Source organism: Squalius cephalus, assembly GCF_949319135.1.
Source record: "Squalius cephalus genome assembly, chromosome: 25".
Taxonomy (NCBI): domain Eukaryota; kingdom Metazoa; phylum Chordata; class Actinopteri; order Cypriniformes; family Leuciscidae; genus Squalius; species Squalius cephalus.
In genome coordinates this window covers 14622548-14637741 of record NC_137146.1, presented here as the reverse complement: position 1 = coordinate 14637741, position 15194 = coordinate 14622548, and the positions used below count along the sequence as shown (strand labels likewise).

At 35.1% G+C, this 15194-nt stretch overlaps 1 protein-coding gene across 3 annotated transcripts in view; it reads left to right on the top strand.

Moving 5' to 3' along the window:
• The first annotated feature begins 1452 nt into the window (after positions 1-1452).
• fbxo15 (F-box protein 15) overlaps positions 1453-15194 on the top strand; it is a 44742-nt gene continuing 31000 nt past the window's right edge. Inside the window, exons 1-10 of one of the 3 annotated variants that reach the window (XM_079863946.1) lie at positions 1453-1808; positions 1906-1995; positions 2564-2668; positions 2790-3023; positions 5523-5723; positions 5810-5933; positions 6659-6738; positions 7152-7297; positions 7878-8002; positions 8084-8140. In XM_079863946.1, the coding sequence (XP_079720072.1) occupies positions 1732-1808; positions 1906-1995; positions 2564-2668; positions 2790-3023; positions 5523-5723; positions 5810-5933; positions 6659-6738; positions 7152-7297; positions 7878-8002; positions 8084-8140 (1239 nt within the window). In that variant the 5' untranslated portion in view covers positions 1453-1731. Of the gene's footprint in view, positions 1809-1905; positions 1996-2563; positions 2669-2789; positions 3024-5522; positions 5724-5809; positions 5934-6658; positions 6739-7151; positions 7298-7877; positions 8003-8083; positions 8806-15194 lie in introns of those variants that run through there. The other 2 variants (XM_079863945.1, XM_079863944.1) reach the window with 2 other exon arrangements.

The following is a 15194-nucleotide window of genomic DNA, read 5'->3' as shown; positions in this document are numbered from 1 at the left end:
ATGAAACTATATTCTAATCTAATAAACCTATATTTATGCTGCAAGGAATGAGAATGAACTATTAGAAAAACAAAATCCACAAAAAAAAAAAAAAAAAAAAAGTATATATTATATATTCTTATTGTTAAAAGCTCATGTAGCATTTATTTAAACTGTCAAATTGTTTACGTACGATAAGCACCTCCATTCGCATCTCATGGGCCTCGTTTACACTGCAGGTCTTGATGCCCAATTCTGATTTGTTGCCTAAATCCGATTTTTTTGACTGTCTGTTTACACGTTCTTTAAATTGTGACCCATATCCGATTCATATGTTTACACTTGCCATGGCTAGTAGCCTAGGCTACTATCTGAAACATATCGCGCATGCTTAAAGGGTTAAATTCTCTTGCACAAATGGACGAATACAAAATATGTTTCATGCTCTGCGATATGCAAAGTTGCCAAACACCACTTTTGAATAAGAAACAATGTCTATAAAACTACCACGAATCACAAGCGTATCGGTGAGAACACTCGTTAAAACAACATACACACACCCGAACTTGACTGCACATCACATATTTGAGATTACTGATACTGCTTTCATTCGTAATGCAACGGACCGATCTACGGCACATACATTAAGGGCTGTTCACTGTTATACAATAAAGAGCCCGCACAGCGACAAGAAATAGAAATTAACACAAAAAAACTGTCTAGAGCCTTTACTACTTACACAACACTGACAGTGGAGTTGCGCTCAGGAGTAGAGCAGCTATGGACAATTTTCTTTTTCTTTTTTGAGCGGCTGCGGACAAATTCTTTCTATGCACACACAATATTACATCACAATCTGCGCGCATGTTTTAAAAATATAATTGAAAATGTAAATAGTCCTAGCACTTTTTAAATTTAAATGGCCCACTTAAAGTGTTTATTACAAATAAATTATTAATTGCTTAAAATGAATAAATGTAAATGAACAAAAATTTTCGTTAAATTTACAATCATGTGAAAACACTTCCCGTGCCCCTCTCCACATTCCTCTCCTACGATGACACGTTTCGTCGGGCCATCCGTCCCTTTGCAGATGTGCGTCGGGGTTTCTCTCGTCATTAAACCGCGGAGACGTTGCCTAATGCCTCAGAAAATCCGATCTGCCTGTTTACATGACAGTCGCATTGGCACATATCCGATTTATTTCCACATATGAATGAGGCCTGAAACCGATCTGGAAATATCCGAATGCATGCGTTTTTTTCCTGTTTACACTGTCATAGAACACATCCGATCTGTGTCACATGTGAGCAAAAAATCGGAATTGGGTCACATTTCACTGGCAGTGTAAACGGGGCCATGGATCCTAGTTTGACTTTGAATTTGAAAAGCTCTCGATTAGACAGTTTCAACTACATACATTTCCGCTCCTGGCCTGTTGGGGGCAGTAAATCTCCAGATTGTCACGTCACCTGTTAGTAGACTAGTTAGTAGTTGTAGCAACAGTGTTTTTTTCTCTTTTGTGGAGTTTTTCTCTGGGATAAAATGTTATAATTCTATGCTGAACAGTTTAATGTCCTACCCAGTGTGTCGGCTGTACCCATTAAAATAAACCAGATGAGAATGTGTCCTGTGTAACGTAGTGCGATTAATGCGCGGCTGGTTACCTTGACAGCGAGATAACGGAAGAGAAAGACTGAACGGATAACAACTTGAGAAGCACTTAAACACGTTTCTGAAGAGATACGAATTATGTCTTCGCAATCCGTGAAGACTAAGAAGCAAGAAGCTGGGAAACACTCAATTATTACATCAAAATCCATGTCCAGGTTGTTTGTTACTTTTCTTGGTTATTTCGCACCATTAATGCCTCTGCACTAGAACTCTGCTAGATCGTTTCAGTGTGTTTGTGTTTCATATTCTCAGCAGACAAACAAAAATGGCTGTACAGCACCCATCAGTCCACAGAATGGCATCCAAACGCAGAGTAAAGCCTTGTGGAAACTCCTTAGAAAGGCAAGTTTTGCGAGTAAGTTAGGTAACTTTATGATTTTTAGCTTCACTGTGACTCTCTTGCTCGGATCACTAGAAATTAGTATTTGTTGTATGTTTAAAATAGCTGTTTAATTAGTTTAATTTATTTGCTTGTTTTGTTTGTTGTTAAAAAAGTTGCCACTGAAAACCATTGCTTTTATAATTAAACTGCTTTTAGGCCTATCTATCTATCTATCTATCTATCTATCTATCTATCTATCTATCTATCTATCTATCTATCTATCTATCTAACTGCTTTTAGGCCTACTTATCTATCTATCTATCTATCTATCTATCTATCTATCTATCTATCTATCTATCTATCTATCTATCTATCTATCTATCTATCTATCTAACTGCTTTTAGGCCTACTTATCTATCTATCTATCTATCTATCTATCTATCTATCTATCTATCTATCTATCTATCTATCTATCTAACTGCTTTTAGGCCTACTTATCTATCTATCTATCTATCTATCTATCTATCTATCTATCTATCTATCTATCTATCTATCTATCTATCATTTGTTTAATCTGACTTAAATTAGGATGCCGCCAGAGATCATTCTCAGGATTCTCTCATACTTGGATGCTGAGTCTGTTTTCTGCATTAGTTTTGTCAACAAGCTCTTCCATGAACTGTCAAACAACAAGTGAGTGATTTTGTTTTTCTTCAGGCCATTTAATTAATTTATGTTTCTTTCTTTTTTTTTTTTGTCTCTTTTAAAGCAGAAAGATTAAAATCATTTCCTTTTCATTCTGATGTCCTTGCAGTTCTATGTGGTATCAGTTTTACATTCGTGAACATGCCAAAAAGAAGAAAGCCAACCAAGAAGATCGCATGATACGTGATCTTGGCCTGGTAGGTGTGCAGGAGAGGCCAAAGGGATACTGGAGAAACACATTCTTCAAAGAAATTGCCAGCCTGAATGTGAACAAGTGGAGAAAAAAACTTCAACGCATCGACCCTTATTCAGGACTGCCGCGTCACACAGAGGAAGTCCTAAGGTTAGAGACTGTGGCTTTTATGTTTAGTTTATATGATCATTCACAAATGTGTTGACTAATTAAATGTGTTATAAATCTTAATCCCTTTAAAACCTTTTTTTGGCTATTTTATCCTTCATTTAATACAACAACATCATTGCTTTGGCATGGTGACACGTAATCTGAATGTTTCTATATATACATTTGTACACATAAACTAAGTTTAGTTGCAGTTTTCTAGTTTCTGCATTTCTAGTTGTTTTTCTTTCTTTCTTTCAACTGCCTTTCTGTATATCCCTAATATGCAACAAGACTTTGTAGTCAAAATAACGTCTTTGTTGTGACCTGATCTGTTGAAGATGGCATATTCCCCATCAAATATATGTCAAGGTGTGTTTTTCCCTCCTGCAGTGTCTGGGCTTATTAAAGGTGAGTGTGAGAGTCAGCGTCTTAGATTTGCTCTGTGCTCCTGGGCGATGGGATACGGAAACACGCTTGATGATCTGCAGGCCACGGCATGCTGTTGTCTTAACCTCTGATTAGAGCTGCCGGGCCGCTCAATTTTTCGACTCAAAGAGTGTGCGGCGTACAGGGGGAATGAAAATAATTGTGGTCCCCTCAGAAGGCTGGGTGAATTGTAAAAAATAAATTGCTTGGCCTCTACCTCTTGCCCAGACAAATCCCCATAGGTTCCTCAGTTACAAAGACACTGGAGGATGAGATTTACTTCGGTAATAATCATCTCCACTGACTTTCAGACACAAACAACAGCTATTAATCTCTCTGGGACTCTGCTTGTATCTTGTTTTACAGCATTAATTGATATCATATGGTGCCAGTGCCCACACATGATGCATCATATTAAGTATTTCCCCAATCTAATTCCCTGTTTCTTTCAGAATTAATGTCATTCATTGCTTGTATATTGCCAAACAAATATTTCCCCACTCTTAATTAGGTTAATGACACTAATAAAACAAACAAATAATCAGTATTTTTTTTTGTTTCCCAACTAACCGAACTATCCTTCAGCTTTCATGTTTCAGTATTATCACGGTTTGGATTATCAAGTAAATGTATATTATTTTAAGGATCCTCAGGATATGTTTACAGGAAAACTAGATACAGCTTAATTATCATTACTTAAGCAGCCTTGGATTCTCCACCTTTTTTAAATGTATTTTTATTTTCTATTTAAATTTAACATCTTTATAATTAGTAAAATTGACTTAAACTTGTAAAAAAATAATAATAATAATGAACATTTTATATATTAAAAGTAAGAATTGTAACCATTGGCAACATTTTATTCACTAAAATCTATTAGTTTTTTGCTTTTTACTGGCTTAATAAATGCACTTAATAATAAACAATTCAAAAAGTATAATCTCAAATTATGGATGAATTGAGAATCGTGATTTATTTTTTATTTTTTATCACAATTCTCCCACTTTTCTCAATATACAACTAAACGAAATAACGTAATTAGAGGTTCTGAAAAATGTTAATTGCTGCAGTCTGTTTAAAAATGTTTAAAGGGGTCATCGGATGCCCATTTTCCACAAGTTGGTATGATTCTTTAGGGTCTTCATGTAAAGTTTGTAACATACTTTGGTTAAAATTCCTCAATGGTTGTGTTAAACAACACCCTTTTTACCTCCTCAAAAACAGCTTCAGTTTCGGTGCATGTCTCTTTAAATGATAATGAGCAACTGCTCACCCCACCCCTCTCTTCCATGGGGGGTGTCGACACAAGACTGCCTTGGCAGACAGTATGGCTGAGGGCGGAAATATGCTAATACGGGACAGTCTGTCAGCGGTTGTGGGCGGACTCGGAGCATGAGCAATATTACATAATATTGCTCAGAAAATCTAAACGATTTGATTATTGAGAGTGTTTAGACTTTTTGAGGATTAAAAAAAAAGGATTTTTCTCCATTGTATGGTGGTTGTGTCCACACACTGCAAAGACACATTTATATGCAAACACCATATAAAAGTGAATTTGGCATCCGATGACCCCTTTAATTAATTTGAATGAATAATAATAAAAAATCGGTTTAAATGAATGATTCAATGACTCACTGAAAAAGACTCCACTTGTTTCATCAATAGATGAATCAGGATTTGTTTGAACAAATTTCTTAAAAGAATGATTCTATGACAAATATTTTTCTAAACTGTCACTTTGTAACAGTCGATGTAATGGATTCAATCTTTATTTGGAGCCTTAAGTTACTTTAAATGGTGATCTACTCCATTTTGATCGCTACCATAGACACATCAGTGTTTATATCCGAACTATAAACTTTTATCCCAGTACTTCTGTGATCATTAATTTGAATTAATCACAAGATTAAGCATTTGTCAGCTTAGCCCTCTCTTTTATTGAGATGTTTTATGTATTTTATGAGTTTTTATCTTGTATTATTCCCCACTTCTACTTCAAAAAAGGCACTGCCCTTAAATGCTCTGAGAACAGAGGTGTCAGATGGGGTTTGTGTCATGTGTGTCTGGCAGGAGTCTGTGCATTACATGGGAGATCACAGTGACTGATGGGAGTGGACGGCGGAGCACCTTTGAGCAGTCTCATGCCTCCTTCAGCAGTACGGCTGTTTTTGTGTTCTGGGGCGCTGTCAGTTGGCCTTCTTTCAACCAGTTCACCTCACTTGAGCTTTGTGGAGTGTCGCGGGTGCCCCTCCATTGTCCTGCTCCCTACAGGTGTGGTAGATGCCAAAAATACAACAATACACCTTTTTTCCCAACCTAAGTGAGTGATGTAGTTGCTTCCATCTTGTGTCTTTCAGGCCGGCCTGGAAATCGGTTATGTCCAAAATAAAGCTTCAAGGAGAACACAGCGAGCTGTGTGTTGCAGACAAGATTGTCAAGATGCTGTATGTTGGACAGGGAGTCACTTTGGGATTCTGGCAGGTATTTTCCATTTCTATAATTGACACTGTACATTGTGGAACAAACACTTGATAATTTGACGTTTTGGATGATCTCTTTATAATACTTTTAATCTATGAATTGATTAAAAGGGATAGATTAAAAGGCTTTTGCATTTTTACATTTTTATTTCTAATAATTTCTAATAATTAAGCAATCTTGAGAATTCTTTAAAAAAATGTTTTTATGATTTCCACACAAATATCAATCATCACATTTGTTTTAAACATTTATAATAATAAGAAATGTTTCCTAAACATCAGGTGAGCATATTAAAACGATTTCTGAAGAAACATGTGACACTGAAGACTAGAGTGATGATGCTGAAAATTCAGGATTTCCATCACAGAAATAAAAAAAATAAAAAAATTGTATTTTAAAAATAGAAAACACATATTTTTAATTGTAATAATATTTCACAATATGACTGTTTTTACTGTATTTTCGATCGAATACATTTCCCAAATGGGTTCAATAAAGTAGTACTACTACTACAGAAATTAAGCCTTGGTGAGTATAAGAGATTTCTTTCAAAAACATTTAAAAATCTTACCAACGCTACACTTAACCTTTAAGTATATGTCATTATTATTATGATTATTATTAATATTATTATTAGCAGCAGCAGTAGTAGTAATAATAATGTTTTTTCTTTAATAATAATAATATTTCATTGATAATGCAACAACTCTGTGCTTCTTATGCAGGACCAATGTGGACTTGCTTTTGTCATAGTGAACTTGCACAATCACAGACTTGTGGAAAGAAGTCTTCATGCGTCTATTAGGTATGCCTTTATTTCCTCTTATCGTTTTTTTTTCTTCTGTGTTTTCAAAAGACTATTTGCATTGTCAAACCAAATACTTAAAAAAATGATTCTCAAACTTTGGTGTGTATTTCAGTTTGCTGAATTCCTGTGGTCAATTTTTATTTTCTCTCCCTTTTTTTAATCACAGATGTGTTTGTGTAAGTCAGAACCTAAATGCCAGTTATGCATCACCGTCAGTATAGTTTGGTGGTGTAATAACTCCATCTTCTGGTGAATTTGGGCACTGTGTACAGCTCTGACTCATCAGTTCTGAGACCGTCTCTATTACTGCCATTCTGTCGCTACAGTCCTTAGTGTGAAAAGATGCACTGACACCCACTTTGTAGTTAATGTCTTTCTTTTCCTTCCTTATCTCTCTTTCATACCGTTAGTCCATGTGCAGCAACCGGAGTCCGTGCTTTGTTTGATGATGTGGACCCGGAGTATGGTCTCCATGGATACACTGCTTACATTGAACTGCACAATACAGCGAGAGTCGTCATGTCTGGCCGCTTTTCCCAGCTGTTTTGCAGGAGAGGTAAATTGTGCACTGTAGTAATAAGAAAAAAAGAGATCAAAGTCCAATTGATGATAAAAATGAATGATAACCTTGTAAACACATGATTAAGCAGTTGGCAAATTCTACACTGAGATGACTTGACAGTTGATGGTACTTTATGCTTGACAGTAGATGGCGCTAGATTCTCAAAAATATCTATGTTCTGCTCGAAGCAAAATTCTAAATTGAGAAAATTGAGATAAATTCAACAATTCAAAATTGTTTTTACCAAGTATTGATGCTCAAATAATATTCTTTACAAATATTTGATTAATTATGAAAATATATTTTTCACAATACTTATCTTACAGTGTATATCACATATCTACCTAATATATCATTCACTGATATATATTCATCCTAAAAGGTATATGGAAAGTTGAAATACTCAGGATTCTTTGATGCTTTAAAAGAAAAACACAAGTATTAAGCAGCACAATTGTCTCGCACTAATTTGCTCTGTTTTGTAAATCTGGCCATATGTGTCTTAATTATTTTTGGGGTCACTGTAAATCTTATCTTTAACGAAGTAACATAATACCTCTTTTTTACTCTCCAGATCAGATTTCTGATGGTTATCTACCACTGGAAGTGATCAGTGAGAATAACAGATCCTTAAATACTCATCTGGTTGGAGATGTCAGCTTGCCTTGGAGGACTGAAGCTTTACATGGAACTATCAAGGTATCACCACACTTTTTTTATTCACAGTACTTTATTTCAAAACTTATGTAAGGATTTTCATGGTCTAATTGGTGTCTCCAGGACTGTTGCATGATCAGCCTCACTCTATGGGATGAAGCCAAGCAGCCTTTTTGGTGTGTGAGTGCTCCTGTTGTCATGACAAAAGCAAATCAAGACACGGTATCATATGATTATGATGGCGAGGGATTCTCCATCCTATACCAAGACTCAGAGGGGAGGGTGGAGATGAGGCTGAAGCAGATGGAGTATAAGGAACAGTATTTTTTGGTTAATCTATTGATTTACATTTCTGTCGCTAAAGTGAATAAGCACTTTGGGAGAGATTATTGAAGCCATTTCTCGTCGCATGAAGACCGTTGTACTATATTTGACTTAAGAACAAGCAGGGCAGCTGCAAACTAGTCAGTCATTTTTTTTGACTAAATGTTTTTATATACTATCACCAAACATTTTAATCCACATTTCCACGGATTATTACATTTTAAGGATATAAAAATCAGCCTGTCACAAAAAGAGAGGTTTTCATGTCAAGTCAGATAAAATTTAGATAATAGAAAGAAAAAAAAATCTTGCATGGAATCAAGAGCTAAAGAATAAAAACGGACCTTTAAGCTGGATTTAAAAGTGCCAGTGGAGGAGGAGGAGGAGGATCTGATGTGAGCAGGGAAGCCGTTCCAGAACTTGGGGGCAGCAACTGAGAAATCTCCTTTACAACATGAGTGGGACAGAAGGAAGCTGATTGCATGACCTGGGGGCAGAGTATTATGGAAGCTTGTTTTAACCACAGAATAAAAAATACATAAAGGTAATAGTGACTTTTTTATCTCACTTTTCTCTTGCAATTGCAAGTTTATTTCTTGCAATTCTGACTTTTTTTCTCTCACAACTGTGAGGTTTGTCTCAATTCTGAGAAAAAAAGTGAGATTGTGAGGTTAAAAATCAGAATTGCAATAAATAAATAAATAAATAATTGCAAAAAATTGAATTGAAGCATAAACTCGCAATTGCAAGTTATAAAGTCCAAATTGAGAGATATAAACTCATACTTGTGAGTTATAAACTCTCAAACATTTTCTCGAAACTACGAGTTTATTTCTTGCAATTCTGACTTTCTAACTCACAATTGTGAGTTTAATTCTGACTTTTTAAACTTGCAATTGTTACTTTTTTTCTCAGAATTGCGAGATATGTGCTAGATATGTATATATATATACATATATATATATATATACAAACCCTTTCCAAAAAATTAGAATATCATGGAAAAGTTTATTTATTTCCATAATTCCATTCAAAACATTAAACTTCCATAGATTATAGATTCAGGGCCCACAACTTAAACGATTTCAAGTATTTAGTTGTTTATTTGTACATAATTTGGGCTTCCAGCTCATAAAACCCACAAAAACAGGATTTCAAAAAATTAGAATATTGCATGAAATCACACAGTAATTACACAGTGATACCATGGTCATTGAACCAGGTTTTGGTTCTTTTGGCAGTGACATCCTGCTGGAAAATGAAGTCAGCATCTCCATAAAGCTTGTCTGCTGAAGGAAGCATGAAGTGCTCTGGAAATGTCCTGGTAGACGGCTGCGTTGAGTGGACAGCACAGTGGACCAACACCAGCCGATGACATGGCTCCCCAAACCAACACAGACTGTGAAAACTTCACACTGGACTTCAAGCATCTTGGATTGTGTGCCTCTCCATTCTTCCTCCAGACTCTGGGACCTTGGTTTCCAAATGAGATGCAAAATTTGCTCTCATCAGAAAAGAGGACTTTGGTCCACTGTGCTTTATTAAATCCAGAGTCTATGCAGCCGTCTACCAGGAGATTTTCAGAGCACTTCATGCTGACTTCATTTTCCAGCAGGATTTGCACCTGCCCACACTGCCAAAAGAACCAAAACCTGGTTCAATGACCATGGTATCACTGTGTAATTACTGTGTGATTTCATATAATATTCTAATTTTTTTAAATCCTGTTTTCGTGGGTTTAATGAGCTGGAAGCCCAAATTATGTACAAATAAACAACTAAATACTTGAAATCGTTTAAGTTGTGGGCCCTGAATCTATAATCTATGGAAGTTTAACGTTTTGAATGGAATTATGGAAATAAATAAACTTTTCCATGATATTCTAATTTTTTGGAAAGGGTCTATATATATATATAAACTTTTTTCTTGCAACTGTGTTTATTTCTCTCAATTCTTACTTTTTCTCTCGCAAAGAGTTTATATCTCACAATTCCGGATTTTATAACTTGCAATTGCGAGTTTATGTTTTACAATTTGGAGAAAAAAGTGAGAATTACAAGGTTAAAAAGTCCGAATAAAACTCAATTGCGAGTTATAAAGTCAGAATTGCAAGACACAAACTCATAATTGCGAGAAAAAAGTGAGAATTGTGAGTGATAAACTCACAAATCTTTTCTCGCGATTGTGAATTTATATCTCACAATCCTGACTTGTCTCGCTATGGTGAGATATAAACTAACAAAGTCTCAATTACTTTTTTATTGTTTATAGATATAAACTCATACTTGTGAGTTATAAAATATATAAAAAATATATATTATAAAATTCTTCGCAATTCAGTTTTTTGCAATTGTTAAAGTTATAAAGTCAGAATGGCGAGATATAAACTCACAATACTGAGAAGAAAAGTCATAATTGTGAGATAAAAAGGTCACACTTTTTTATTGTTTAATGCGTGGCGGAAACAAGTTTTTATAGAGTATGGATGAAGGAGTTTACAAATATATTGTGGAGAAAGACCGGGCGTTCTTTATAACTAAAAGCAAAATCTTGATTCTATTTGTAATATGTAATTGGATTCTAATAGAGGAGATGTATAAATCTCACTGGCATGTTCTGAACCATCTGGAGATGAGATTGAGACAGGCGTGCATACATATAATTACAGTAATCTAGGCCAAGTCCTTTCATCAAATAAACTCTTTTAGCTGCAGATCTGAGCTGCAAGACGATTAATGATGAAAACTAATGTGCTTGTCAAAATTCATTGATGATCAAAAATGACAAATTGGTGGATAATTGATTACAGAAACTAATGATGGAAGCCAGAGAACCAAAAATAGCAAATTTAGTTATTTTAAATGGTAAAAAGTAAAACGCATGAACAATTAAACAGGTTTCCTAATTCTAATTGAACAATAAACTGTATATAGAGTTACTGTCCTTGTCACCTAGTCATAAGTGGATGTATCTTATTAAAACTTTTTGTATTGACATTGTAAATTTGGTTTATTATAGTGATGTTGATCAGTGTTGTTTGTTTGTATGTTTATTCATGAGCATGTCAAAACCAAAGGCACTGAATCCATTTCATTTGATTTTCCATTTAATCTTCATCAGGAATGACATATTTTTTCCCCATTACACTTATTTCTAAATTACATAATTGATAGTTATATTCGGTCCTGCATTAGTCTACTGGCAGAGTGTTTCTTACGTGGAGCATAACAGAATTCTTGTATGCCAGGCAATTGATTTCACTATATTATTCATAGGCAATAGACATTTCTATGCCCTAGAGGTAGATTATGTTCTTTTGTCAGCATCAAGTTACACTTTAAATCTCCGCTGCATTGTTTATGCAAATTTAATAGTCCATAAAATGTCTGTTGAAGTGCTTGACTTGAAGATGTATCATTCCATAACACCGAGGACAGTAAGTGCACGTAATGGAATTTTAGTGTGCGACTCCGTGAACAATATTTTGACTTCATAAGATGAAAACGGCAGCAAAAGTCCCTGGAAATGATTGTAAACTGCATAATGTTGTTATTGTGCAGTCTCAGCATTCCTACCATTCGAGTGAGGTATATAATCATGACATTGCTCTTTATTGCAGGCATTTGACACAATTCCAGAGTCAGAATAAAGTTTCGCTTAGGTCAGTAATCAGAGGTGCCGATGTTATATGGTTGGCAGAAGAGACTGATGTAAAAAAAAAAAAAAATGGATAGTGCCTTAATAAGATTGCCTAGCACTGTATTTTTTTCCCCTCAGAGGTCAAGCTAACCTTGAAAACTACTTTTTCCCCCCAACATATTTTCTGTCGTGACTCTGATCCAAATCCATTCCCTCTAGGCTCAAATGAATTGGCTTCTTGTCATGACTGAGGCTGTATTAAGGTTTGCCTGAAGGTTAATACCCCTTATGTTGCCCCAATATTTCAATGGTTTATTGTACCGCAGCAAAGGAACAACAATGCAATGCAGCGATTATAAGGCCGACCGGAGGCACATTTGAGTGTAGTAAAACACTTTATTCATCTGGTAATATATATTTTAAAAGTCATAAAACACCTGCTCGATCTGTTAATCCATAAACGAGGCACAAACATAACGTCGTGTAATAATGAAAAAGGCAAGTGGATGCTATACTGTAGAAATGCCCTACAACACAATATTAAATAGTAATGGACTCTATTTGATTTACAGAGACCACGATGGGTAATATTGAGTAAATAATTGATGGGATAGCTAAAATGTGATTCATTCACGAATGCTGGATATGCCATCAGTGAGATTACAGGGATTTTTTTTTTTTTTTTTTTTTTTCTGTTTAGAGATTATTTTATAGTTGATCATTGCACAACTGAATTAGAAATAATCTAAAATAATTTAGAAGTCCCATTAAATGGCTGGCTGTTCAGCTCATCAGTACTGCAGTATGAAATATACTGTGCACAGTATTCAATATTTCTGCAAAAATATGCTATTTCAGCCACATGTGAAGACATTTTTACACAAAATTGGTATCAAAATTCAAAACCGTTTTTAGTACCAAGATTATAACCACTAACTGGTTATGCAACTTTCCAGTAGATGGCAGACTAGTGAAATGAATTTCAGCTCTCATTTCATAGACATTGAACCGCATCCATATTAATTAACAAATAAAATTTTTAGATATTGGTGACCTGACACTAGAAGACTGATGAAGTATTACTTATTAAATTTTTGCATTAAGAGACTCTTCTGGGGACTTATAAAAAGAGGTGTGAAGATGTATGATTATAAAATTGTCTGAGATGCAAAACGGATAAAGTATAAGTGATTAAAATGTGGTCAGAAAGCCATTTGTGACATTTACAGATAAAATGATGCTTCCTGTTATTGTGTGCACAAAATCAGTTAGGAAGTAGATTACTAACTGAACTTTTTGTGATCTTTGGAATTAAAACTGCTGCCGTTTTAGCATTTAATGGCGTCTCCAATTACTGACCAGCTGAGATGAAATCAGCCCCCACTCCAAAAAAGATGAAATACATAAATAGTTATGCTTGAAATGAATTTGTGCAGCCTTTTTAGCCCACACAGTGTGATTTTCAATCACGTCATTTTATTAACATGCAGCTGAAAACTCCCAGTGGCATTTTGTAGCAACTTGGCGGTGTTCTCGCCCCCCGATTAACATTTAACTCCGATCTGGCGGGACCTTGTTGCTACAATTAATTCTCTGTCATCCCAAACCGGGGTCACATGCTAACGAGGCCGCAGCCTTCACTGTGTGACACAGCTCTGCACTGCCATTTAAACTAAGACACATCCTTATACTGCTCATTTAGTAACACAATACTGAATATATCTATAAATAACTCAATAGTTATGTAAGCCACTCAGTGCATTGCTATATGTAGTTTTGACCAGAGTTTGGACCTTGCATGCTAGCAAGACTGGAACTGGTTTGTTTTTTAACCTCTGTACTGACTACATTGTAGAGCTGCGGGATTAATCATTAAAAGACGATCTCTATTCAAACAACCACGTGGCCTTATTGCTAAATGACACCGATTCAGCTGTCTATTAAACTTTTGACAAGTACGATCACAGTGAATCATTCACATTGAATCATTCAATGACAAAGATTTGTTTTGTAAAAAAACGCAGATCCATCCAGTAATGAAATAAGTGAAGTCTTTATAAATGAGTCATTGAATCATTCATTCAAACCGATGAATGAATTAAACATTTTTTTAAGTAAGATTTTTTCAATGTTTTTCAAAGATGCTCTTGTGCTCTCCAAGGCTGAATTTCTGTGGTAAAAACAGTTATTTTATGCAGTGTTATTACAAATTAAACTAATCATTTCCTATTTCAATAGTTTAAAATATAATTTATTTCTGTCATGCCAAAGCTGAATTTTCAGCATCATTACTCCCTTCAGTGTCACATGATCCTTCAGAAATCATTCTAAAATGCTCATCTGCTGCTCAAGAAACATGTCTTTTTATGAACAATGTTGAAAACAGTTGTGTATCTTAATAAAACATTTTTTTGTGGAAACCATGATACTTTTTTCAAAATTCTTTAATAAATAGAAAGGTCAAAAGAAGAGCATTTATTTGAAATAGAATGTTTTTTATAACATTATTAGCTTATTACATATAAGCGTGAGAGCGCAATTCCAAAAAAGCCCCAATGGGAGTGGAAAGTTCTGTGCGTGATCTACTGACGACACGCAAGTTAAAGAACATGGACGCAGCCGGATCGTTTCCATAATTACAATGCAATCTTCCAAAAGCAGCGCAAATTATCGTTTTTTTTTTTGGGGGGGGGGGGCTGTAAATAATGGTGCAAATACCAGTAAATGTTTCAAAAACCTTAGTAAATCACCTTGCGTGATTCATTTAAATATTCTCTCATAAATTTCGCGTCTGAAAGGGAAACTCCTACAAATGCATATGCAATAAGGTCAGCCGCAAAAATATCCCTGTCCACGCCTTTGTAAATCCTGACTTTAGTTTTTAAATGGAGGGTTTGCAGTGGCGCAGGCTGTTAGTAAATCTGGCCCTTAATGTTTGACTGTTTAATGCATCCTTGCTGAATAAAAGGGTTAATTTCTTTTAAAAAATCGTACTGACCCCAAAACTTTTGTATAGTCCGATGGGCTTTAATTAGGCCTAATGCTGGCTTAGGCCGGGTTAATATGAATTTTACTTTTGCTTAAATGTACAATACTTTCTGACAATTATTTCATTTGTACTGTAGTGGCTGACAAAAAAAAAGAATTTTGCTCTGCGTTGATAACAGACTTGGAGTGTAATCCGCCATGAAAGTTGCTTCATTTGATTTGAAAGCCGTTGTATTCATGTCAATTCAGAAATGGAAAAAAAATACATCAATGTGATGACTTT